Source organism: Ornithorhynchus anatinus, chromosome 3, assembly GCF_004115215.2.
Source record: "Ornithorhynchus anatinus isolate Pmale09 chromosome 3, mOrnAna1.pri.v4, whole genome shotgun sequence".
NCBI lineage: Eukaryota > Metazoa > Chordata > Mammalia > Monotremata > Ornithorhynchidae > Ornithorhynchus > Ornithorhynchus anatinus.
The window spans coordinates 81,286,604-81,312,661 of NC_041730.1; the positions used below are offsets into that span (position 1 = coordinate 81,286,604).

The 26,058-nt window shown below is 45.4% G+C and overlaps 1 protein-coding gene across 3 annotated transcripts in view; it reads right to left on the reverse strand.

Annotated features, from left to right (window-relative positions):
• Positions 1 to 26,058, reverse strand: part of NNT (nicotinamide nucleotide transhydrogenase) — a 96,694-nt gene that overhangs the window by 8,163 nt on the left and 62,473 nt on the right. For all 3 annotated transcript variants that reach the window (XM_039911501.1, XM_029060077.2, XM_029060076.2), the window contains 4 exons: positions 25,393 to 25,553; positions 20,030 to 20,209; positions 11,153 to 11,312; positions 8,191 to 8,272 (listed from right to left, as the gene is read on the reverse strand). In XM_039911501.1, coding sequence (XP_039767435.1) covers positions 8,191 to 8,272; positions 11,153 to 11,312; positions 20,030 to 20,209; positions 25,393 to 25,553 — 583 coding nt within the window. The remainder of the gene's footprint in view (positions 1 to 8,190; positions 8,273 to 11,152; positions 11,313 to 20,029; positions 20,210 to 25,392; positions 25,554 to 26,058) is intronic.

The following is a 26,058-nucleotide window of genomic DNA, read 5'->3' on the forward strand; positions in this document are numbered from 1 at the left end:
GAGGCGGGACTAAAACCCAGGTCCTTCTAATTTTCATGCCCGTGCTCCCTCCACTAAGCGATGCTGCTTAAGGCTGACAGGATCAACCTTGCCTGGTATAAACACAGTAATTATTATTATCATTATTATTATTCAAAGATGGAGGGCAGCTGTTACATTGTTTCCCACTGATCTTCCAGCTCCTCTTTGGAGCTGGATTAATTTTGTTCCTGTGTGCCTCTTAAGGCACTATGGCTAATGGGCACCATAAAGTAAAAGTCATTATCATAAGCCCTATAGGGGAACCATACCACGGAAGGAAAAGAAAGGTTTTCTTTACCCACTTCGCATTGTTTATATGAACTACATTGAAGAAAATATGGCTGGAAGGAGGTCATACTGACAAACATTAAAAACTTAAATGCCTCATGGCCTAATTTATTGCAGATATTGCTGAAAAATCACTCACTACAAAAATATGTGACTGCTGCGGACCGCCGGGGTCGAAGGAGGCACAGAATGAGAATATATCGATTTAGAGACTCTCCATTCTCTCTCACTAAAAGTCTTGTTCCCACTCGGTGGGTGTCCTCCTCTACCCCTATGAGCTCCAATCTCAGCTTCTCCCTTTGTCTTCTCTCTCCTTGTTCACCGGAGACTCATATTGAAGCCCTGGTTTCGGCATCTCCTCCTGCCTCCGGGACGTCTCCACCTGGATGTCGGCCCGCCACCTAAAACTCAACATGAGCAAGACTGAGCTCCTCATCTTCCCTCCCAAGCCCGGTCCGCTCCCAGACTTCTCCGTCACCGTGGATGGCACGACCATCCTTCCCGTCCCGCAGGCCCGCAATCTCGGTGTCATCCTTGACTCGTCCCTCTCGTTCACCCCACACATCCTATCCGTTACCAAGACCTGCCGGTTTCACCTCTACAATATCGCCAAGATCCGCCCTTTCCTCTCCACCCAAACGGCTACCTTACTATTACGGGCTCTCGTTATATCCCGGCTAGACTACTGTGTCAGCCTTCTCTCTGACCTCCCTTCCTCCTCTCTCGCCCCGCTCCGGTCTATTCTTCACTCCGCTGCCCGGCTCATCTTCCTGCAGAAACGATCTGGGCATGTCACTCCCCTTCTTAAACAACTCCAGTGGTTGCCTATCGACCTCCGCTCCAAACAAAAACTCCTCACTCTAGGCTTCAAGGCTCTCCATCACCTTGCCCCTTCCTACCTCTCCTCCCTTCTCTCTTTCTACCGCCCACCCCGCACGCTCCGCTCCTCTGCCGCCCACCTCCTCGCCGTCCCTCGGTCTCGCCTATCCCGCCGTCGACCCCTGGGTCACGTCCTCCCGCGGTCCTGGAACGCCCTCCCTCCTCACCTCCGCCAAACTGATTCTCTTTCCCTCTTCAAAACCTTACTTAAAAATCACCTCCTCCAAGAGGCCTTCCCAGACTGAGCTCCTCTTCCCCCTCTACTCCCTCTGCCATCCCCCCTTTACCTCTCCGCAGCTAAAGCCTCATTTTCCCCTTTTCCCTCTGCTCCTCCACCTCTCCCTTCCCATCCCCACAGCACTGTACTCGTCCGCTCAACTGTATATATTTTCGTTACCTTATTTATTTTGTTAATGAATTGTACATCGCCTTGATTCTATTTAGTTGCCATTGTTTTTACGAGATGTTCTTCTCCTTGACGCTGTTTAGTGCCATTGTTCTTGTCTGTCCGTCTCCCCCGATTAGACTGTAAGCCCGTCAAACGGCAGGGACTGTCTCTATCTGTTGCCGACTTGTCATCCCAAGCGCTTAGTACAGTGCTCTGCACATAGTAAGCGCTCAATAAATACTATTGAATGATTACAGTCTTTACCTGGATGCCTGCCAAACCCACCTTTCGCCTTCCTCAATTTCTCCCGCTCTATGCTGTACACTGGAATGTCTCCAGGAGGGCAGCATTTAGGACACCTTGTGCCAAAGGATGGCCTCCCTCTTAGCCCTTCATGTCCTTTTCCCTATGTTTCCTGATGTCAGAAGCCAAACCACTTCTCTTGCTGATACTGGACATTTTCCCTTCTTTTGCACCGCACAGTCCGATTCAGACCTCAGAACTCAGCTCCTGGGAATTTGCTGGGAACAGAGTTTTGGCAAGGGACCATGAGATGATGAGAAGAGGAATGGATGTGCTAATGTCAGATGGTCTACTCTGGTTCTGAATCCCACCATTTAGTTCCCCAAATGTCTCACTGAACCATCTATACCCATCCACATTTATCCATCTCTGCCTAAGAATACAGAAATCCAACTTCAAATGGGAGAGCTGCAAAGAGGCGTTTTCCCAAGACACTGGGACCCAAGTGACCAGTAGAGCTGGAGAAATTGAGTCTGATACCTAATAATAATTAATAGTAATTAATAAATAGTTAATAATAATTAAAAGCTTACTACATGCCAAGCACTCTACTAGGCCCTGGGGAAGACACAAGAAGATCAGACCAGACACAGCCCCTGCCCCACATGGGGCTTGCAGTCTGAGAGAAAGAACTGGAATTTTATCCCTATTTCCAAGTGAGAAAATTGAAGCACAGAAAAGTGATTTTTCCAAGTCCACACAACAGGCAAGAGGCAGGGCTGCGATCAGAACCCAGGTCCTCTGACTCATTCACTCATTCATTCGATCATATTTATTAAGTGCTTCCTGTGTGCAGTGCACTGTACTAAGCGATTTACTCCCCGACCCGTGCTCTTTCCGCTAAGGCCCGCCGTTTTTCAGCCTCAAAAATTCCTCAGAGGACAGCCCGATCCATCTTCAAGCCCGCCTGTGATTCCTCTGTCAGGCTGTGGAAATTCACAGCATCTGTTTCCCTCACATCTCTACTCTCGAAACCACTGACGCTTGGTCTTTCACTCCTCTGAAAGTCAGAGGTCTGACCACCATCTACAGTCCGCAGGATGGGTCTTAAATGTGTAGTGCTAAATGTCATTTCTGAATAATGCTTCATTCTCCTCTCCACCAGCGCCCCACCTTCTTTCCCAGCCTCTTCATCTGGATTCACTTCTGTTTCCCAGCATGTTCCTTCTCTCCCATGTGAACACCAGGAAAATTTCCTGGCAGCTCTGCCCACCAAAAATCCATGCTGGTAGATTACGCTCCCCATTTACTTAAATTACACGTCATGAACCCCAGGACGGGAGGTTCCGAGTCAAGTCAACAAAATGATTTGTGTCTACTAATGGGGACTTTTCACTACCGCCAGAGAGTGGGCACCAGCCTTCACTGGTGTTGACTTGAAATTCTACTGGTACAAGACAGATTTTTTTCAAAAAACTGAAATGCATAGAATGTAGAGACCCTGCTCTAAAACAGGTTTGTTCCTCGCAGTAAAAGCATCCCAACTTGTGAAAACAGAGCATCATGTATAGGGCAGAGGGTGAAAATTCCAGAATGCAGTGACAAACGGCAACTGATCGATCAGCTGAAACCGATGAGAGGTGGTTTGGTAAATTCGCGTGGCTTCTGTGATTTAATCAGTCACAGATTAATGCTGCGCAGGCAGAAGCAGTAAAGCAAAGATTAGCAACGGCCCAAAACATGAATCCGCCTGCACTACGATATATCAATGGGAACTCTCTGAGCGCTTTATTCCTCAAGAAATGGAGTTTGAACACTGCAAAACCTGAAATTAAGAACCACAAGCAATACACGCATATTCATCTTACAAAAGCATATACGAGGCTACCCCAGTGCTGACTTGTTGCAAAGACATCATGAGTAGCCATCAAGTTGAAAATGCTGTTCAATTCCTAAAGAAAGCTTGGGTTCAAATCTTTTTTTTTTTTAAATGGTACTTGTTAAGTACTAAGTACAGGTACAGTTCTAAGCACTGGGGTAGATACAAGATAATCAGTTTGAACACTGTCCATGCCCCACATGGGGCTCACAGTCTTAATCCCCATTTTACAGATGAGGGAACTGAGGCCCAGAGAAGGGAAATGCCTTTCCCAAGGTCACACAGCACACAAGTGGCAGAGCCGGAATTAGAGCCCAGGTCCTTCTGACTCCCAGGCCCGTGCTCTATCCACTAGGCCATGCTGCTTCTCAAATCCTCGTGACATCCCTCAGCCATACAGTGTCACATACTGCAGTGTCTTATTTCCGTTCTCTCCTGAGGGTAGGATGGTCCTGGACAAAGTTCCGGGGCATTTGAGTGCCTCAGAATCAACCTGGAGCCAAGAAGTACAATGGGATAAGGATCGTAGGACAAATGTAACTGTTCCTGGTATTGATGCAACTGTTCCTGGTACAGGAAGGGGAGAACCAACGAACTACTGCATGTCCATGCTGACACCCTTCTGCGGAGCATGAGCTGTGTATTTACGTCTTTGTGCACGAATGTGTCCCTACATCTGGATGTGAAGTGTGCGGGGCTCCTCAGTCTCGACAGCTGTCCTCAATGAACACTGTGGGAACTCCATAAAGTGATGAAAGGAGTCAATTACCATGAACTGTAAATACAGATTTATTTCATTAGACTTGGAGGTAACGGCTTCAGCCGTCTCTCCTTCACGTAGACATCTGCCTCCTGGTCAAAAGACTTGACCCCTTGTTTATACTCACATGCGACTTCATCAAGTTCCCGGGTATTTCTTCCAGCCAAAGATGACACAAAGGTAAGATAATAATAATAATAATGGTGGTATTTGTTAAGCGTTATGTGCAAAGCACTGTTCTAAGCACTTGGGGATACAAGGTGATCAGGTTGTCCCACATGAGGCTCACAGTTTTAATCCCCATTTTACAGATGAGGTAACTGAGGCACAGAGAAGTTTTATGGATGAGGTAACTGAGGCACAGAGAAGTTAAATGACTTGCCCAAAGTCACACAGCTGGCAAGCGGCAGAGCCGGGATTAGAAACCACGACCTCTGACTCCCAAGGTCAGGCTCTTTCCACTGAGCCATGCTGCTTCTCTAAAAGCAACCAAGTTCCTATGATTCCTTTCAGAGAAAACCTCTTATGCACAAACTAAGAAGAAACGCACCACTGAACACTGTCACACTTAGAAAGAAAGGGTTCTTTTCTCATTTAATGATCATAATTTCATCACTCGATAACTATGCTGATATCCCACACACTCTAAGAAAAGCCTGCTCATTGCTATAATACAGGAGTGCAAGGCCCAAAATCCAAAATCGGGGTTGTTGTTTGTATTTTTTGCAGTAACACAAGTAGCTAAGCAGTCTCCTTACTGGAAGAAAAGAGAGAAATAACTAAATGAATCATCCTACCCAAGGTGAATGTTTTATCAAACAGATTACTGTTGCTAGTCACCAATGGCTTCCAAACAGGCTGCTGTAGGGCAGAGATCTTTAAGGGTGTCAGGACCCTGTACTTCATTTCTTTTCCGTCTCCTGCCTATCAATAGCAGCCTTGAACAGGACTAGGGCTGTGTCGCCCTTTAAATAGCCAACCCCTCTCAACTCCTAGAATGCCTCTGGGCACTCCTACAGTGATGACCCTTCAATTTAAAGGGGCCATTGCTCAGGGTCTCCCAGACTGACAATTCCTTTGTATCATATCCCTTTAAACAACAGCAAGGAGTTGGCACTGGGGCTCAGAGACAAGAGGCAGAATGGCCCCAGGCAACTCTTTAGAGTGGCAAGGAGCCCTCCTCTTTCTCTCAAGAGAAACATCTCCAAAGGAAATAGTTTGGAAACTACTGTGATATATAACAGCTAAAATAACCTCACTAGTCATAGCCTGTTCTCCCCTGCTTCCACACCTCTCTCCCATTCCCCACCCTTTTCTGAGTGTGTTACGGATGTCTTCACCCAAGTTCAAGATTTTCTCCATCTCCAGTCCACTCCCCTTCCTCTACTCCTTCTCTCAAGTCAGGATCCGTTTCCCAACTCCCAAGCCACCTTGAGGCCAGGAGGAGAAGAACCATGTCCAATGTTACAGCTAAAAAGCCACATTCTACTCCTCCTCTGTCTCAACTATGCTCTTGGATTAGTCCCCTTTAAGCACTTGCTATTCACCCCACCCTCAGCCCCACAGCACTTATGTACACATCTTTACAGCCCTTTACAGCTTGCCATTTCCCCTGTCATTTATTTTAATGTCCAGTCTCGGGGTCTGGACATTTATTTTAATGTCCAGTCTCCCCCTCTAGACTATAACCTTATAGGCTGCAACGGAGTCTAACCACTCCAGTGTATTCTGCTTTCCAAAGCATTTTGTACACTGCACTGAACACAGTAAGTGCACATAGTTAAAAAGAAAAAAACCAAGTACTCAATAATACCACTGACTGATTGATATATAAAAGGACAAGAGGAGCAGGACCATGAAAAAGTCTCTTTTTTTAATGGTATTTGCTAAGTGCCTACTATGTGCCAAGTACTGAGCTAAGTGCTGGGGTAGATACAAGCTAATCAGGTTGGACACCATCCCTATCTCACATAGGGCAGACAGGCTTAATCCCCATTTTACAGATGAGGTAACTGAGAAGTGAAGTGATTTGACCAAGGTCACACAGCAGACAAGCAGCAGAGCTGGGGGATCAGAACACAGGTCCTTCTATCTCCCAGACCTGTGCTGTATCCACTAGGCCATGCTGCTTCTCTAACAGGCCTTCTTTTAGAGGTCTCCTTTCTTGCTTACTGCCTTTTAAAACAGGACAGAATACCTGCCATTAGCGTAAGTTCTGTCATGGCAGAGAAACCCCAGGGACCAGAATTCCTGCGTGAATAGAGGCAGAACGAACAGTTTCGCCTGTCAGAACTCTGTACCCATCCCTCATCTGCCCCTTAGAAGCTGCATGATATTCTGTTGCCTCCTGTAGGCCGCCCAAAACCCTAGTATGTGAAATTATGGGATGTGCTGCAGCCCAGAGTGATGTCCACCTAGTCCTCCTTCTAGGTCAAAATAGATCAGTGGGTGTGGGTGGCACTAGCAATTTCTTCAGTATCACGGGCATGCAAAGACCATTCATCCGCATAGTTTACAAACGAGAAGCAGGGAAGCAGCATGGCCTAGTAGAAAAGGGTATGTATGAGTCTGGGTGTCTACTATGTGTCAAACACTGTTCTAAATGCTGGGGTAGGTACAAGTCAATTAGGTCGGATACTGTCCCTGTCCCACATGGGGCTCAATTTTAAGTGGGAGGGAGAATGGGTATTGAGTCCCCATTTTACAGTTGAGGAAACTGGGGTAAAGGGAAGGGAGGTGACTTGCCCAAGGTCACACCGCCAACAACAGGCAGAGTGCTCGGCAGAGCCGGGATTAGAACCCAGGTCCTCTGACTCCCGGGCCCGTGCTCTTTCCACACTACTTCCCCTGGGTCCCCTGGATGCAAGGCTCCTACCCGTGCAGAGCACTGTGTGTGCTGCCTATTGTGGGCAGAGTATGTTGTGTGGTGAATACTTTGTGCCAAGTGGTATGTGTTACCTCCTGTGTGCCCAGCACAGTGTGTAGCACCCATTGCATGCAGAGCCTGGTGCTTTCTGTGAACAGAGCTCTGTTGTACGTGGTCAAGAGCAAAGAAGTACATTGTGCAGTCCCTAACCTCTAGGAAACTTACAATCTAATCGAGCAGTACAGGGGGCAGCTTCCCAACTGTTAGGAAGCTGATGGGAGATGCATCCCAAGATCCCAAGCTCAAGGAAAGTTGAGAGCCAGTTATCCCGGTGATGAGCAGTAAATGCCCCATCCTGGAAGAGGAAGCAGTTTCCCCGCCTTTCTCCTGCTTCCCCAGAAGACCAAATCTGTTATCATGTCAACAGCTTGTTCTCAAGCTGCCGGAAATACAGAGAAAACTCATTTCCCCCTGCTTGTGCCCTGGGCCAGTCCTGTGATGCTTAACAAAACAAAATGAAAAATGAAGGCCAAAAACATTAAAAAATTTTAAAACTCCCAGTTTCTTTGACATTTCTGGGTTGATAAAACATTTTTCTTTTAAAAAACCTCAACTTGAATTCCAAGGTCCTACTAAGAGGAGCAGAGATTGCAGGGTTCACAGGCTGAAGAGGAAGAGAAGACAGAGGGACGGGTGAGAGGTTAAGAAAACAAATCCGCAATCGGCTCACCATGGCATCGCACACAAAGAACAGCAGTTACGATTAAGTCGAGGGGCACGAATTGGCTTTGTCTCTTCAACTCACATACGAATAGTTTTGCCAAGTGCCTGAGTATTTCCAAACTCTTGACCCCCTGGAAGCTTACCTGACCTTTTTGCCTTGTTCCGTCAGCATCTTCACCAAGTCGGCTATGGGGTACTGTGCTTTAGCAGCACACAGGCCGTACCCTACAAGAGACATCACAACACTTAGAAACAACCTGCACCTGGGCCACCATCGGAGCAGAACGTTTTCCAACCCTGGGCTTGTCGACCATGTTAAATCAGTTTGCTTCTCAGGGTGAGAAGACACCGTAATTTAGGCTGCTCCTCTTTCCCACGTTTCTTATCGCACCAACCACACGAGGCTTTCACTTGACCCCAGGGGGTGGCTGCAAAAATAATCATAATAACTATGGCATTTGTTAAACGCTTACTGTGCACTGGACACTCTACTAAGTGCTGTGCTGCATAAGTCTCTGGTGAGAACCTTGTGCTTTCAAAACATCCACTCAGAGGTCCTACTGAAAACTGGCAAGGGAACAGTGGAGAAGGAAAGGAGACGCTACATTTCCCAGGTAGCAAAGGGCTGTCGCCTCATTATTTGCAACAGTAAGGTGGTGTTCTGGATGGAGCCAAGCCCTAGAGTTCTTTCCTGGCCCTGGTACAGGGAGGTGGTGTCTTCCTCCAGCTCTTGAGAGTAGACACGACATTAAAAAGCCTCTTCATCACCTAATTTAGCTTGTCAGAAGTTAGGCCAAAGAAGTGGGAATTAGTGATCTCTTTTGGGGTTTTCTGGGTTTAAATCTTAGCCTATGATTTTATGTCCCCATTCAAATTTCCTTTTTTGCAATCTTTTCAAAAGTAACTCCAATTAACAGTGATTAGTAGATGTGATCAACTGGAGGTTTTGGGCACTTCAAAGGACTCAGGCAGAGTTCTCTTTCGGTTTGGCCAAATTTCACATTTCCTTTGGAGTCCACGGATGGGTGAAGGACTCCTTCTGCTTCTGCTCCTCCTACTTGAAGGACGGAGCCCCTGTCTCACATGACGAGTGGGTCCATCTAATAGCGGCTAGACCCAGACTGAACTGAAAAAGGGTCGAAATGGGTATTCCTAGATGGGTAGCTAATGGGCGATCCTAAGCTCACAACTAAGATTTCACCAGAAAGTTCAATGGCTGGGCTATCACAACAATATTATTGTGGTATTGGTTAAGCACTGATTATGTCCCGAGCACTGTAATAATCACTAGGCCAGATACAAGTTAATCGGGTCAGACAGAGCGCCGGTCCAACATGGGGCTAACAGTCTAAGTATTCCACTTCTGGACAACTGTTAAGCTAGAACCAGGAGACTTTCGACATGGCAGCTCAGATTCTTCCCATAAAGGCTCAGCTGTGACCTAGACATTTGATAATAATAATAATAATAATGTTGGTATTTGTTTAGCACTTACTATGTGCAGAGCACTGTTCTAAGCGCTGGGGTAGATACAGGGTAATCAGGTTGTCCCACATGAAGCTCATAGTCTTAATCCCCATTTTACAGATGAGGTAACTGAGGCACAGAGAAGTGAAGAGACTTGCCATAGTCACATAGCTGACAAGTGGCAGAGCCAGGATTCGAACCCATGACCTCTGACTCCCAAGCCCGTGCTCTTTCCACTGAGCCATGCTAAAAGTCTTGTGCTGAAGTTATCACCTGATGATTAAAGCCAGAGAGTTGGTCTTCTGAAACTCAATTTTGCCCAGTTATTTCTGGATGGGTAACTGTGGTATTTGTTAAGCGCTGACTATGTGCCAAGCACTGGGGTAGAAAAAGATAATTAGATCAGACAAAGTCCTTAGTCCCATAGGTGACTCCGAATCCAAACTGGGCCAGAACAGGTATTTCATCCCCATTTTACAGATTCAAAAAAAGACCCAGAGAAATGAAGTGACTTAACCAAGGTCACACAGCAGGCATATATGGTAGAGCCAGATTAGAACCCAGTTCCCCCAACTTTTAACCCGTAGTCTTTCCACTAGGTCACATTTGTTCTTCTCTAGGCACCCTGTGGGAAAGAACTAAGTCAGCTGCAGACTGCAAGCTCACTGTGGGTAGGGAATGTGTCTGTTATATTGAACTCTTCCAAGCGCTCAACACAGTACTCTTCACACAGAAAAAGCTCAATAAATATGATAGATTCATTCTAATGTCCTTATGTTAATGGAGCTTTAGGAGATCAGATGTGGCCATCGTGGCCTTAAAAAATTTGTCATTAGAAATCATGATCGCGTTGCAGAATGATCCTAAACAACCTTCACCCACATTTGGGTTATTCCACAATTTCCTTCTCAAAACCTGCAAATCCCTCCATCAAAATGAAAATAACACATTATTCATGGAGAACAGGGAGCAGGAGGTTGGAGGAGCTGAATGAGGGCAAGCTGAGATTGCGGCGGGGAGGGGAGAGGGGGCAGTGAAACAGCACAGTTTAGGATCCCAAACCAGAGGGGACCAGTCCACCCAGGCCCCAGCAGTAGGACAGGTTCACCGCCAGCCACGGTGGAACGTTCTTCAGGGCTTTTCCAGAAGGACAGTTTTTGTCGTCATTTGAAACTGCTGCCAAATGGCTCTGCCTCCACTGGAAACATTTATTTTTTTTTTTTACTTTTCCCAGTAGCCCCATTTAGAGAGAGAACATGTCACTTGGCCACTGTCCTTGTCTTTGAGATTACGCCTTCATCAGAGTAAGCACCGGACTAAATTAGTCCACGCAAATGCTGTGGACTGGGAGGTCGTAAACCATGGACAGAGCTACCCAATTTAGGTGTGGCCTTCCTCTCGCTTAGAAGCCTCATTCCGTATTATCGAGAGTTTAACTGAAAGAAGCAACAAGGCACAGAGGCTACTACAAGCCTGCTTCCTGGAACTTTTCATTATCGGAAGCGGCTCGCTTGTGCAGTTTCATTAAAAGCCACACGACTCATCTAACGGGAGGGTTTTCACATACGAGCCCCATGCTCATCTGGACAGTCCCTGCTACCTGGCAGTGATTCCGTCACCATCGGCATCATTACCTACCTGGAGTGATGATAATGTTATTGGCCTCCTTGATCATCTCAGTTGCGTTGTCCAGATTGATTTCCGTGTGGGTGCCGGTGATCTCCATGGGCTTCCCGCCAGCCGTTGATGTGGTGCCATATCCTCCCAGGATCACATTAGCCAAGGAACGATTCATGGCCTGAAGACCAAAAAAATCCACAGCTGAGTTTTGGAACAAACAGCAAACTACTGGAATCTGTCTCTTCTGACTCAAAATGGTGAGAAAACAAGGAAGTTCTCAAATTGGATTTTGCTTCCATTTCACCTCACCTGCCAGAACACTGAACAGAGGTACCGTTCCTTCCACAGAATAAAAGATCGATGAAGATCCCCCCGATTCACCCCCCACCTACATTCTTAATTAGATTGTGGAGAACTCTGCCTCCTTACTTCCATGCCCCTGACAGGGTTAATTCATTCAATTGCATTTATTGAGCACTTACTGTGTGCGAAGCACTGTCCTGAGTGCTTAGAAGAGTACAATATATCAACAGACATATTCCTGTCTACGAAGAGCTCACAGTCTAGAGTTAATCCATACAAGCAGAGTCTACCCCATGATCCCTCAACTAAATTCTATCACTGGCAACAGAATTGACGGGCAGTGACTAAGAGACAAGAGAGCAGTCATTTTTCCTACTCCTGGAGTCCTGCTGCCACCCAAGTCCCTCTGACTACCCACTGTATTGTATTATACTCTCCCAAGTACTTAACGCGGTGCTCTGCACACAGTTACTGTTCAGCAAATACTACTTTGAGTAGAGATCGTGATTTCCAAATCTACTGTATTGTACTCACCCAAGCACTTATTACAGCACTTAGTGAGAAGCAGCATGGCTCAGTGGAAACAGCACGGGCTTAGGAGTCAGAGATCATGGGTTCTAATCCCAGATCTGCCACCTGTCAACTGTGTCACTTAATTTCTCGGTGGCTCAGTTACCTCACGTGGGACAACCCGATTACCCTGTATCTACCCCAGTGCTTAGAACGGTGCTCGGCACATAGTAAGCGCTTAACAAATACCAACATTATTACTAATATTATTGTTATTATAGTGCATTGCACAAAGTTAGTGTTCAGTAAGTATCACTAACTGACATCCCCTCACACATTAATGACGGAGAAGCAGCTTGGCCTAGTGGAGAGAGCAAGGGCCTGGGAGTCAAAAGGACCTGGGTTTTAATCCCGGCTCTGCCAATTGCTTGCTGTGTGACCTTGGGCAAGTCACTTAACTTCTCCTTAGGCTTCAATTTCCTCAACTGTAAAATGGGGATATCTGTTCTCCCTCCTACTTAGACTGTGAGGCCCATGCAGCACAGGGACTTTATCCAACCTAATTGATCTGTACGGACCCAAGCGTTTAGAAGAGTGTCTGAAACACTGGAAAGCGTTTATAACGAATACCATATAGAAAAATTCCCACTGCCCCAGTAACTATGGAGGAAACCAACCAAGGAGGGTGACAGAATGCACTACGGGGCTTCCAACCCGATTCCCTGTAGCTTTAGGCTGTAAGGACACGTGGCTTCACACACATTCCTGAAATAACCAGAGTTTTCTCCATACTGGAAGGAACCAGAGTCCCAATTTTTTTCCAGAAGGTAAAAAACCACACGCACTTGTATTTCATGGATGCTAACAATTAGTGGCAGGAGAACAAACACCAAGGCAAGGCGAAGTGCCAAATATCCAAGAATGGAGAACATTCATTCATCTTTTTCAACTTACTGGCCCATTCCCTTAACTCCCAAACAGTCCCTTGCTGTGAACCTAACTCTCCTGGTTTCACAGTCAGGACCCAAAAGTCGACAACTTCTTGGTAGTAAAAATACACAGAGCTTGGTGAAACATCAACAGACCACAGAAGAGGCAAAGGAAAATCTGTCCAAGCTGCAAGAATGACACTTTCCCATTTGAATGAAAAGATGACAAAGCAGCTCTCAAGGAGTACTTTCTTTCCATGGTACATTACTCCAAACCCTGAGGGCAACCTCACAACCAAGCTGCCAAACAAGCCTACAAAAATCAACGTGAGGCAGGAGTTTGTCGGAAAAATAGAGGGTGCATGAGGCCTTTGATAACCAAGCAACTGGCTGTGAGGAGAAGGGCGTAGGATGCAGGTGATCAACCAAGCAATCAATGGTATTTATGGAGCACTTCCTGTGAGCAGAGCACTGTTATATGCTGGAGAGAGTGTGATATAACAGAGTTGGAGACGTGCCTACAACAAGCTTACAGTTTAGAGGATGCGAGCTGATGCTCTACACGTCCCAAGCTCCTTAGCCAAAGGGCAAAGAATTCTCCACATGATTAGAGCCTGTGGAACTTTGCAGGATGCACTCAGCAGATCTGTTGTTTAGACTGGCTGAGGGCCACATGTGATTTAGTCTGGAATCACACAATATTTTCCTCCCACTCAGCTGGTTTAAGGTGGCACGCATTGCAACAGCAGAAAGACAGAGCTATATAAGTCAAAAAGCCGGGCAGCACTTTACCTGAACAGAGCTACGTAGGATGGAGATGAAGTATTTGGGGAAAGAGAGCCAGGAGACCCAGCAGAGAGCAGCACTTTGCTCAAGGCGGCATATAAATAGGAACAGATTTTAGAACTGACAGACTCTTGTCAGGATCCTTATGATAGAAATGATTCTTCCTGTATAAGTTCATATATCAGACCTTCAGGGTGCAGTGCATTCCAATATGGCTCAAAGAGACTTGGTGTAGTTCACCCAGAACTCCTGAGAGTGCATTATTAGAGCATCGGGGCGGGGAGAGATTTTAGAAAATCTTAATGCAAGAAAGGGAACGAGGTTAACAATCATGAACTTCTTTGAGGGTTAAAATTTCTCTTAGCTTAACTGAGTTAGTCCTTCAGTTTAAAGACAGTGCTTTCGATTACAGCCATGACTGTGAATGTCTCTGAGATACAATTCCTTGCTCACTTGTGCTCTGTACTCAGGAAAATATAGTCAAGGACCATTTCTGGCCTCTTGTCATCCACGGGAAGCATTGCTGCTTCTCCGTCGGCAAAGACAAGGGCTGCCTACGTGTTCTACGACTTTAGTTTGTGGCTGGGAGAAAGGAGGAGAAAGTAGACCCTACCACCAATGGGACAGGCTCTTGATTTACTTTTGCAGTAGTGGTGACGGTTTGCACTAAACCACCCGCACTCTCCCACTCAGGAGGGTGCATTAGGAGATGGCTGGTGGGAACATGGATCCAGTCTGTGGTTACAGAACCAAATACCACTGAGACCTCGGAAGCAAACGCTACTCCATGTTCACCCATATTGCCTACATGTTCTACGACTTTAGTTTGTGGCTGGGAGAAAGGAGGAGAAAGTAGACCCTACCGCCAATGGGACAGGCTCTTGATTTACTTTCGCAGTAGTGGTGACGGTTTGCACTGAACCACCCGCACTCTCCCACTCAGGAGGGTGCATTAGGAGATGGCTGGTGGGATCCAGTCTGTGGTTACAGAACCAAATACCACTGAGACCTCGGAAGCAAACGCTACTCCATGTTCACCCATATTTTCTTTTTTTGTGGTATTTGTTAAATGCTTTCTTTTTGCCAGACCCTATACTAAGCTCTGGGGTAGATGCAAGATAATCAGGTTGGACGCAGTCCTTGTCCCCACATGGGGCTCACAGTCTTAATCCCCATTTTTACATATGAGGTAACTTGAGACCCAGAGAAGTTACATGACTTGTCTGAGGTCACCCAGCAGGCAAATGGTGAAACAGGATTAGAACTCAGGTCCTTCTGACCCCCAGGCCATCTCTGAGAGCAATAAGCCATCATAAGCCACTGCTGAATACGTCACTCAGAGGAGCTTAATGAGGGAGAGGAAGATGGGAGAGAAAAGTCATTTCCATTTTCTTGTGAAAGCCAGTGGAAATGTACAGGATTTGGCTAGGATAAAATTAAATCTTCTAGTTTCCCCTAAATCTACTTGTTTGGGAAAATTCTTCAGTTGTATATAAAATATGTTATTTTTATGATTGAGTTAAGAAATGAGTGCTGTTTATTGAATTCTTAAGAGATTATTCAAAGGGGCATTTCAACCATCCAGACATTTCCGCTCCAGGTAAGTACATAAATCGCTCAGGATTGAAAGGCTTGCCAAGGTAAAGACCACTTCCCTGGCATTGCATAAGAGTGGACAGGTCTACAAGCCATTTCAACTCTGATGTGGCATAAAGTTATTTCTTTCCTCATTATCAAACCACATATTGATATGGAGGGGAGGGGAGAAAGAGGGAGAGTGAGAGATAGGAAAAAAAGCGACAGATGGAGAAAAAAGAGGCAGAGAAAGGGAGAGGAAGAGAGAAAGGGAGAAAATATGAACAAGAAAGCTTACCAAGAAGAGTTTCTTAGGGAAATTAAATAATACTGTGTGCCAATGCCTAGTGGGTTTGGGGGAAGGAAAGGAGAGGAAAGAAACACCCACAGTAGTTTAACAATCAAGTCAACTTGTTAAACACGTATCCACAATTAAATCACTATTAAGCTGATTCCATGTGGACTTTTCTAAAGTAAATTATTTTCCATCTCTGCGAATTTCCCCTTGCGACATCTCAATATTTCAGTGAATGCTTTATAAGGAGTTTTTGCCTAGTGATTAATGCGCTCAACTCATGACCACTGATCCCCGCACTGGAAGATTCTCAGCTTCTCAGAAAGACCACGCGTTCACACGGCTGTCCAAAACTGCCCCTTTCAGGCTATTAAAATCTATTACGAAGATTGTACGTTCTAATAAAGTGTCCTTCAATCCACACACATCCAAGCACAATTTCTACTGGAAAATAAATTTTAAAACAAAGGAAATCCGCACAATAGTCTAAGCTGAGGCAATAATTACTAATGCATATCATTTCCATAGCATCTTTCATCCCACCACTTCACAGGCATTAATGCGGTAATCCCAAAACGACCTCTGGCCCATGTCTACATTGGCCAAAAAAAAAAAGGACACGTTCAAGCTGCTCCATTTCAACTCTGCCAAAGAACGAGATTCCAATGCTTGTTCTTGGGCCCCAAAGATGCTTATTTTTGACATGTTCCCCCCTTCCCCAATGGAGGTGATGCTCCCGAGGCAACTGATCTCCACACAAACGCTACAGCTAAGCCAACTCCAGCTAGAAGGAAGTCTGGGTCAGAATCAGAAATCAGGTTTAATGAGGTGAGGGTGAGGCCAGGATTTCCTGGTCCAGAGTCCATCCTTTACTGGCCAATGAAGCAGTTGTTCAAAAGAGTTTTGGGTGGCAGTTGCCCATTATGCTGACAGTGAAGTAGACAGCAAGCGAAAGTAGAACGTGCTCTGCATACACGGTAAGTGCTTAATAAATACAATTGAATGAATGAATAGCGGTGATGGGCTGCTCTGAGCTATTCACACTCTCACACTTGGTCCCCCTGAAGCCATTTCAACGCAAGAGGATAGGATGGGGCAAGTGGGGGGTGGTCTGTGGCTGTAGAACAGCTAAAGGCCATGGGCCCCCAGCAGCAGACCTTGCCGTGCCCTTATCCGGTTTGTACATTGTTGATGAACGAGATAGTCCCTTCCTCTGGGAACCAAAGATTACGATCTTCCCTTGAAAACCAGTGACCAAATACTCACGGAGGTAGAAGTTCAGAATTAGTAGTGACTGGATAGAAAATCTAGCTCCAGTGAGGTCAGTCAGGGGCACCTCCTTTTAATCGCCCACACTTTAATTCTCCCCCTTTTATGATGGCTGCTTATAGTGTTCTCGGTAATTTCAACATACTCTTTCTTCCTCGTAAACTTTTTGAAATCATTAGCCGTTAACGAAGTTAACTATCGGTGAACGTTTTGGTCTCTACAGTGGTTTTTTGGCAGGGACTGTTGCAGGCCGCCCTGTGCAGCTGGGCACACCGTCGCATTGCTAACGATTAGGGGAGGTCTGATCCGATACAGATGTATTATAAATGACCAGAATTTGGGGAGAAATGCAGAAGCCATTTCTCCTCCGTGGGAGACGGCTCTTCAGACTTCTTCCCCACCGAGTCATCCCAGCTGACCACCCAGTCAGGGAGTGCGCCAGTCAACTGAGGGAAAAAATCAATTCAGAGAGTGCCTGTCCAGCACACACACACACCTCTGACAGCTCTCTCTGGGAGTTCTCTCCCTCTAGACTGAAAGTTCGGTGTGGGCATGGAATGTATCTACCAACTCTGTTGTACTGTACTCTCCCAAGCGTTTAGTACAATACTCTGCACTCGGGAAGAGCTCAATAAATACCAATTACTGATTGATTTATTCTCATTCAGTAGCACCTTGAAGACATCTGGAACTTTTGTTCTTGCAGGGCGCTTATTTTTTTATGGTCCTTAAGTGATTACTATGTGCCAGGCACTGTACTATGTGCTAAGGGTGATACAAGCTAATCAGACCAGACACAGTCTACATCACAAATGGGGCTCACAGTCCTAATCCCCATTTTGCAAATGAGGTAAGTGAGGCACAGAGAAGTGAAGTGACTCGCCCAAGGCCACACAACTGACAAGCGGCAGAGCTGAGATTAGAAACCATGTTCTTCTAACACCCAGGCCCGCGTTCATTCCACTACACTGGAGCAAAGGAAGCAGTCCCCTCCCCTCTTCTCTTTGGAGTACAAGAAATACATTTAAACATTAAACATGTAGACTGCAAGTTCCATGTGGGGAGGGAACATGTCTACCAACTCTGTTGCACTAAACTCTCCCAAAAGCTTAGTATGGTGCTCTGGACCCAGTAAGTGCTCAATTAATACCAGTGACTGATTGATTCAACTGCAGGGAGAAAAGAAATCCCAGAAGATGAAAGGGAAGAAACTATGAAAGACAGTACAATTGGCTGCAAAATATCACTGTGAGGAAGAGGCCCAGTGGGAAGTATCCAAAGAAATGCTAGTGGGAAAGAAGGCCCAAGCCTTCAGGAAATGTCAATAAGTTAACAAATACCCTCAGTTCTTCCCTATCGCTACACGTTTTGCATAGAACCAGGAGTGAAAGAAAAAAATTCCTTTGACTGGAATAGCCAGCAGGCGTTCTGTGAGTTGGAGGGGGAGTAGGAGGCGGGGGTGGTGGAGAGGATAAGGGATGGTGGAGAGCAGGTGCTCCCGGTGGGGTAGGAGAGGGACAGAGAGCAAGGGACAGATAGGGCAGGGGTTGGAGTCCGGCATTGCAGACCCTCCACTGTGCAGGCCTACGTGGACAGTGACTCGACCACCAAAAAAGCTGATGCAACAATACGCTGTGGCTTACCACCACCACCACTGCTAGGGTGAAATCAATTTCAGACCAGAACGGGGTTCCAGTAATTTGGGTTTTTTTTGTTTTTTTATGGTATCTGATAAGCGTTTGCCACATCAAACACTGTTCTAAGCGCTGGGTAGATTCAAATCAATTAGGTTGGACACAAGTCCCTGTCCCCTCATGGGGCTCACAGTCTAAGTAGGAGGGAGAACAAGAGAAGAGAGGCGTTAAGTGACTTGCCCAAGGTCACACAGCAAGCAACTGGCAGACCTGGGATTCGAACCCAGGTCTTCTGACTCCCGGGCCCGTGCTCCTTTTACCACCACATGCTGCTTGTGGCTCCTTCCTGTTTGTTTTCATTCCTGGATAAAACACTTTTAAACATTCTTCCCCCAACACTGTCTATCTGGATAGAGCCCGATACAATGTCGGTGATGTACTCAGCATCGGGAAAGGCCCAAGTGGTAGAGCACAGTATTCCTTTAACGCATGGTTTGTCAAAGAACATAATCCCTCTACTAAAGGAGAACGGAGTGGATCTGAAACCTCAGCTAGGGCACTCAGTACAGTATCCAAGCAACTTAATCATGTAAATCTGCTGCCCTCCGCTGGTCATTCCCCGATTCGCTCACAGCCATGTTAATTTATAATTCATCCTAGTTAACTTCGGATTCCTTGTCCAACTCTCAAGAAAGTGATGCATTTTTAAAGAGACCCGATTGTGTATGACTCACAGGCAAAAGCTAATAAGGCTTTCGGTCACTAATTACAAAATACAAGATCACTGCCTCAACTACTGTGGAACGCCACAAAGTGTGATTCAAAACAGGTTCTCAGCTTTGACTTCCCTTAGTCTGCAGGATCAAATATCTTCTAACAAATAGTACGGTATGACACAAATACAAAATACATCTCCACACTGTGCTTGAGTCAAAAAAATACTCAAGCATTTTTCTTTTAATAAAAGAAAAGGCATTTTAATCTATTCTTTCCCCACCCTGAACTATATTTTCAAAACTAGAATTATACAATTGATATTACTCACTGATTAGTTGAAATATCAGTGAAATGTTTTCACGTTATTGCTGGGAAGATTTGTCACTTTAGAAAGGAGGGACAAAAATTCTCTCTCAAATGGTTTTCCCCAAAGAATTAGGACAAAACAAAAGGAAGCTTGAAATGACAGTGGGTTTCAGAAACCTTAGTTTCAGAAACCTTAATAAGCACACTTTTAAACAATCGATACAAGTGCTAAAACAAAAATAAGGCTTTTTTTTGGTTCCTGAAAAGAAGGAAAACTCTAAATTTCTCTTCTATTGCTATATATGGACTGGTTCAGTCCTGACTCTGCAGTTTTTTCACACCGAGGAATAAACTGTCAAGTTTTTTTTAATCATGATATAGCGGCCTTTTACTTCTGAAGAGGTATCTACTGATGGTAAGATTCTATATTCATCTAATATAGGCAATAAAAACTCACCCTCCAGTTAGGTATCATGTGGGATCCGAGCACCTACATCTGTCATCACACAAACTGAAATCCAAACTTCTATCCCCTTTACCTCTGGGGCATCAGAATGTCCTTTTTACTTACCACACACATGATGTAAGAGAGGATTGCTCCGGAGGAGCCTATAAGGGCGCCCACGATAGTGAGCAAATTGTTGTTGAGCAGGAAACCTTCTGCACACAAAGCCCAACCCGAATAGCTGTTGAGAACAGTGATGACCACGGGCATGTCCGCCCCGCCAATGGCAGCTGTTAACGTGACACCCTGTAGGCAAACACAAAGGAACACGTCTGAGTGCGGGCCGGAAAACAAACCATGGTTACCTGGTCACTCGAAAAGTTACGCTTCATGGCTAGAGCCAATAAACTCGCTTAATTTCTGAGCTTTAAAACGTTCTGATGCAGGTGGCAGAGAAATAGCTTTAGACCCTTTGCCAACCCTTTGATATGCAGTTAAAGACTCCTCAGAATGTGACTTTCTCTCCCTTCTGCATGACCTAAGCACTTGGGTCCGTAACCCCTAAGCACTGATACACATCCCACCCCTTGAGCGCTTTCGTACATAACCTCAAATGCTGCTGCTTTACTTTATCTGTAATTTATTTCAAAGTCTGTCTCCCCTACCAGATTGGCAGGGATTATGCCTACCAACTCTACGCTTAGTACGGTGCCTGGCACATAGTAAGTGCTTAACGAATACCATCATTATGATTATTATTGTACTTTCCCAAGTACTCACTACAGTGCTCTGCACATAATAAGTGCTCAATAAACACCATTATTGATTGATTCATTGGTTGACTTTCTGTTTTGCCCAATTCTATTAGAACAGGGAAGATGTGCAGTCACTTCTGTTGTAACACGAGGGTTGTATTCCTGAATTATTTCATATTCATGATTCTTATGTTACTATCAGCCTCATGTTAATGGTGACTATAACACATTTTTCCCATTATTCAGTGAGAATTATTGAATTAGGGTCGAAATGCTTTAAGGATGCCACCATGACTGATCTTTTTTGATACGCATCCTTATGCTGCTATGTCACCCTCTGGCAAACACTATATACACCCATGCCACTAATTGTTATTTTACAGCATTAAATCTATAAAGTTGCAAAAGAACAAAGAACCTAAAGCATTGTATAGTCGAGTCAGGGCTGTAGGGAACGTAGGCCTAGGCCCCGGGGCGGGGCCCCAAGAGAACAGCGACTCAATCTATCAGTGGTATTTATTGAGTGCTTACTATGTGCAGATCACCAAACTAAGTGCTTGGGAGAATACAACAGAATTAGCAGACACATTCATTGCTCAGAACGAACTTACAGTCTAGAGGGGGAGGCAGTCAACACTGCTTCGGGTGGCAATTGCATGGCTCCTCACCCTACCAATGTGGCCATTTCTTGGGTAGTTATGAGGGTGGTGCCCAATACCAAACTTCCCTAGTGCCTTTGTGCCCGCATTATGTCACAAGGGGCAGAGCAGTGTGCTGTAGTAGATGAACATACATACAGCATCAGACCTGTGAGAACTACAACGTGGCTTTTCCTTAATTCACTCATTCACTCAATTATATTTATTGAGCACTTACTGTGTGCAGAGCACTGTACTTAATGCAATGTCCTGCGAGACCCCGCCCTTGCATTGCCAGGAGGAACGGCTGTTCCACCCAAAATTGTGCTATGTAAACCGTTACTGCAGAAATGACTATTACTAGATAAGGTCACCGTGTTTCTGGGGTGTTCTGTTTCTGGTTTAGCTGCTTTATTTTTCATCCAGGCTTCAATGGAAATTGTCAGCCACAAAAAAACAGGGTGTCCCAGAGGTGACACACATATCAAGTGAAGTCCATACATCTTGTCATTTGCAAAGCCACCAAACAGTGTGAATGTGCAGTACATAGTATCTACATGGTTTAAATAGATGTATGATTGCTTTAGGCAGCCAAATATAAAACAGAAGAAACATTAACCTCCCATTATGGGCGCCACTATGAAATAAGGGACCACCGTGAAAGACAATGGACAAATGAAGGTCCCTTGATATGGTCCTGCAGTGTTTTCCTTAGCTAAATCCCCGTAACAACTGCAGGAAGTAGCTAACACCATTTAAGATACCTAGTGAAAGAAGAGGCCCCTTTCGCCTAGGGTTACACTAGGGGACTCAATATCCACTCAGGGAGGAACCCTAACTGCATGGTGCCTCGATACACTTAGGCCTGTAGATATTTCTGGAAACAGCTTTGGAAGAGTAAAGCTGACTTTTCGAGTGAAAGGAGCCTGTTGCCTGATGCTTATGACAGGCGGTTGTGGCTTAGCCCAACCATCAGCTTAAACCACTTGCAGTCCAAACTCTTCTGAGATCACATCTCTCCCAGGAGGCTAACCCCAGGTGGTTTCAAATCTCCCCACCTCATATCCTCTTTCTTCCACCTCAGCTTTTCTCTGCCAACCAACCCACTACCTTACCCTGTTCCTCATAGCACTGGTATACTTATATTTTTTACTCTATTTCCCCCCTCTATTTGTAATAATAATAATAACCACCGTGGTATATGTTAAGCACCTACTATGTGCCAAACACTGTTCTAAGTGCTGGGGTAGATACAAGGTAAATCAGGCTGGACACAGTTCCTGTCCCACATGGGGCTCACTGTCTTAATCCCCATTTTACAGATGATGTAACTGAGGCACAGAGAAGTGAAGTGGCCACACAGCAGACATATGACAGAGTTGGGATTACAAACCATGTCCTCTGACTCCCAGCTCTGTGCTCTTTCCTCTAAACCATGCTGGTTCCCTAGTTAAGTTCTGTAGTTCTGTAATAATAACAACAGTAATAATAATAATTATGGTATTTGTTAAGTGTTTACTATGTGTCAGACACTATACTAAGCCCTGGGGTGGGATACAAAACCAGTTGGGTTGGACACAGTTCCCTGTCCCACATGGGCCTCACAGCCTCAATCCCCATTTTACAAATTACTTAACTGAGGCCCAGAGAAGTGAAGTGATTTGTCTAAAGTCACACAGCAGACAAGTGGCAGAGCAGAGGTTAGAACCCATGACCTTCTGACTCCCAGACCCGTGCTCTATCCACTCCACCGTGCTGCTTCTCTAGTAGTTGGCTCAGTGGAAAGAGCCCGGGCTTGGGAGTCAGAGGTCATGAGTTCGAATCCTAATCGGCCACTTGTCAGCTGTGTGACTATGGGCAAGTCACCTCATCTGTCAAATGGGGATTAACTGTGAGCCTCACGTGGGACAACCTGATTACCCTGAATCTACCCCAGCACTTAGAACAGTGCTCTGCACATAGTAAGCGCTTAACAAATACCAACATTATTATTAGTAGTTGAATGTCTGTCTTCCCTGCTTGCCTCTGGGAAACCTGAGAGCTGAATCCCCATCCTCTAACTCTACAGTACTAATCCAGGCTTAGTTCAGCACTTAGAACAGTGCGTGGCACATAGCAAGCGCTTAATAAATACCATCATTATTATTATCATTTCAGTGCCCTGCACTAAGTAAGCACTCAATAAATACTACTGACTGATTTTTATTCATTCAATAGTATCTGAAGTGTCTACCCAGCTCCTGTAACCACAGTGCCTGACTGATCTTTGTTTTTATCTTTAACTTTGTCTTAGTGTTTTGTTTCATCTTACGGGTCTGTTGCCTGGCCCTCGTGATCCCCCAGAGGGAGTGGGACCATGTCTAATTTCCAATAGTATAGTTTTCCCCAGCAATTAGTACAGTGTTCTGTGCACAGTGAGAGCTTAATAAATACCACAACTACTGCTGTGGAGAATGCTGCCCTGGGTGCCTACTATGTTGGGAGCACTATCCTGAGTCCCTACTGTGAGCAGAGCACTGTACTAGGTGCCCACTATGTGCAGAGCACTGTACCAGGTACCTACTGTGAGCACAGCGCTGTACTAGGTACTTACTGCGTGCAGAGTACGGTGTTGGGTGTCTGTTGTGAGCAGAGCACAGTTTTCAGGACTTGAGAATATACAATAAAAGTAGAACCGAGTCCCTGATTTTGAGGAAATGAAATATCTAATGCCTTCTCTTTCTTTCCCACAACATCACATTGTGACTGCAGAACTCTTTAGTCTAATGGCAACAAACAGACTAAACTCAAAAGATGCACAAATGACAGCTGGAAATAGGTTTCACTGTTCACTAGTTTATCCCACTAGCTCACTCGGCAAAACTGCCCTACAAATGCCTGTACCCCAGTCAGTCAATTCCATACCCCAGCAAAATTCCAGGTGAGCTTACAATGGGAGTTCAGCAGGGATGAAATGCTACTACTTGTACTTAGAAAATCTGACTGTCTGATAAAGGGTTGGTTTAAAGTTGTCATTGCGCTCATAACTAATAATGATAATTGGCATATTTGTTAGGTGCCAGGCTCATATAATAAACACTGAGAAGCCACCTGGCCTAGTGAGATGGCCAATGGCCTGAGAGTCAGAGGACCTGGGTTCTAATCTTGCTGTATAACCATGGGCAAGTCACTTAACTTCTCTGTTCCTCAGTTTCCTCATCTGTAAAATGGGGATTAAATTCTTCTCCCTCCAATTTAGACTGTGAGCCCCTTGTGGGATAGGAACTTGTATCTACCACTAGCAATTAGAGCAATGCTTGACACATAGTAAGCTTTTATCAAATACCATTAATAAAAATCACTGGGGTAGATGAGGAGTCCCTGTCCCACATGGGGCTCAGAATCTAATCCCCATTTTACAGATGAGGAACTGAGGACAAGAAAATGTAAGTGGCTGACTCAAGGTCATCTAGCCAGCAGATGGTGAAACTGGGATTAGAATCAATCAATCATATTTATTGAGCACTGACTGTGTACAGAGCACTGTACTAAACACTTGGGATAGTACAATACAACAGAGCTCGAAGACACATTCCTGGCCCACAATGAACTTAAAGTCTAGAAGGGGAGAAAGAAATATAAATAAACTACAGAAAAGTACACTCTGACTTCCAGGCCCAAGCTCTTTCCACTAGGCCATGCCTTTAGCCCATTTTCACCCTATCCTCAGCCCCACACCGCTCATATATATATAGCGTGGCCTAGTGGATAGAGCACGGGCCTGGGAGTCAGAGGCACCTGGGTTCTAGCCTTGTCTCCACCACTTGTCTGCTATGTGACTTTGGGCAAGTCACTTAACTTCTCCAGACCTCAGTTCCCTCATATGTAAAATGGAGATGAAGACTGTGAGCCCCATGTGGGACAACCTGATTACCTTATATCTACCCTAGTACTTAGAACAAGCACAAGTAAGCCCTTAACAAATATCATCATCATCATGCTATGCACAGAATAAGTGCCCAATAGAGACCATTAATTGATAGATAAAAGATTACATATTGGTGTTTGAAAATCTATTTAATATCCCGGGAGATTGCTTTGACCCACGTTCACTTACCATGATAGCCGAGAGTGCCGACACGGAGCCCAGGCACATGATCCCGGTGGTAAAACTAGGATCCAGCATATAGGGAATTATTCCCCCAGCACTTGCTGTCAGCAAGCCCAAGTTCAGCAAGTGCCGGCCAGGCAAGAGGAGGGGGGCGGAGTTCAGGATACCTACAATAAAACAGATCAGATTCAAGTTCCAGAAGGCAGGAAAGCGGGGCTGGCATCTCTGTTCCCCTCCCAAAAACTCCACGGAAATTTCAGAACTTCATTCCTCCTTAAACATAAGGGACAGTACAAGCAAGAATCGGACTTCTTGCTGTGTGTGTCTACTTTACCTTTACCTATTTTACCTGGGAAGCAGGATAGCCTAGTGGATAGAGCACGAGCCTGGGTGTCAGAAGGACCTGGGTTCTAGTTTAGGCTCCACCTCTTGTCTACTGCGTGATCTTGGGCAAATCACCTCACTTCTCGATACCTCAGTTACCATATCTGTAAAACGGGGATGAAGACTATGAGCCCCATGTGGGACGGGGACTGTGTCCAAACTAATTAGCTTGTAGTTACCCCAGCACTTAGAAAAGTGCTTGACACAGTAAGCACTTAGCAAATACCATTTTTTTAAAAAACAAGGTGGGTTTTACTGGACTTAATGCCGTTGCTTCTGTGTTTTTCA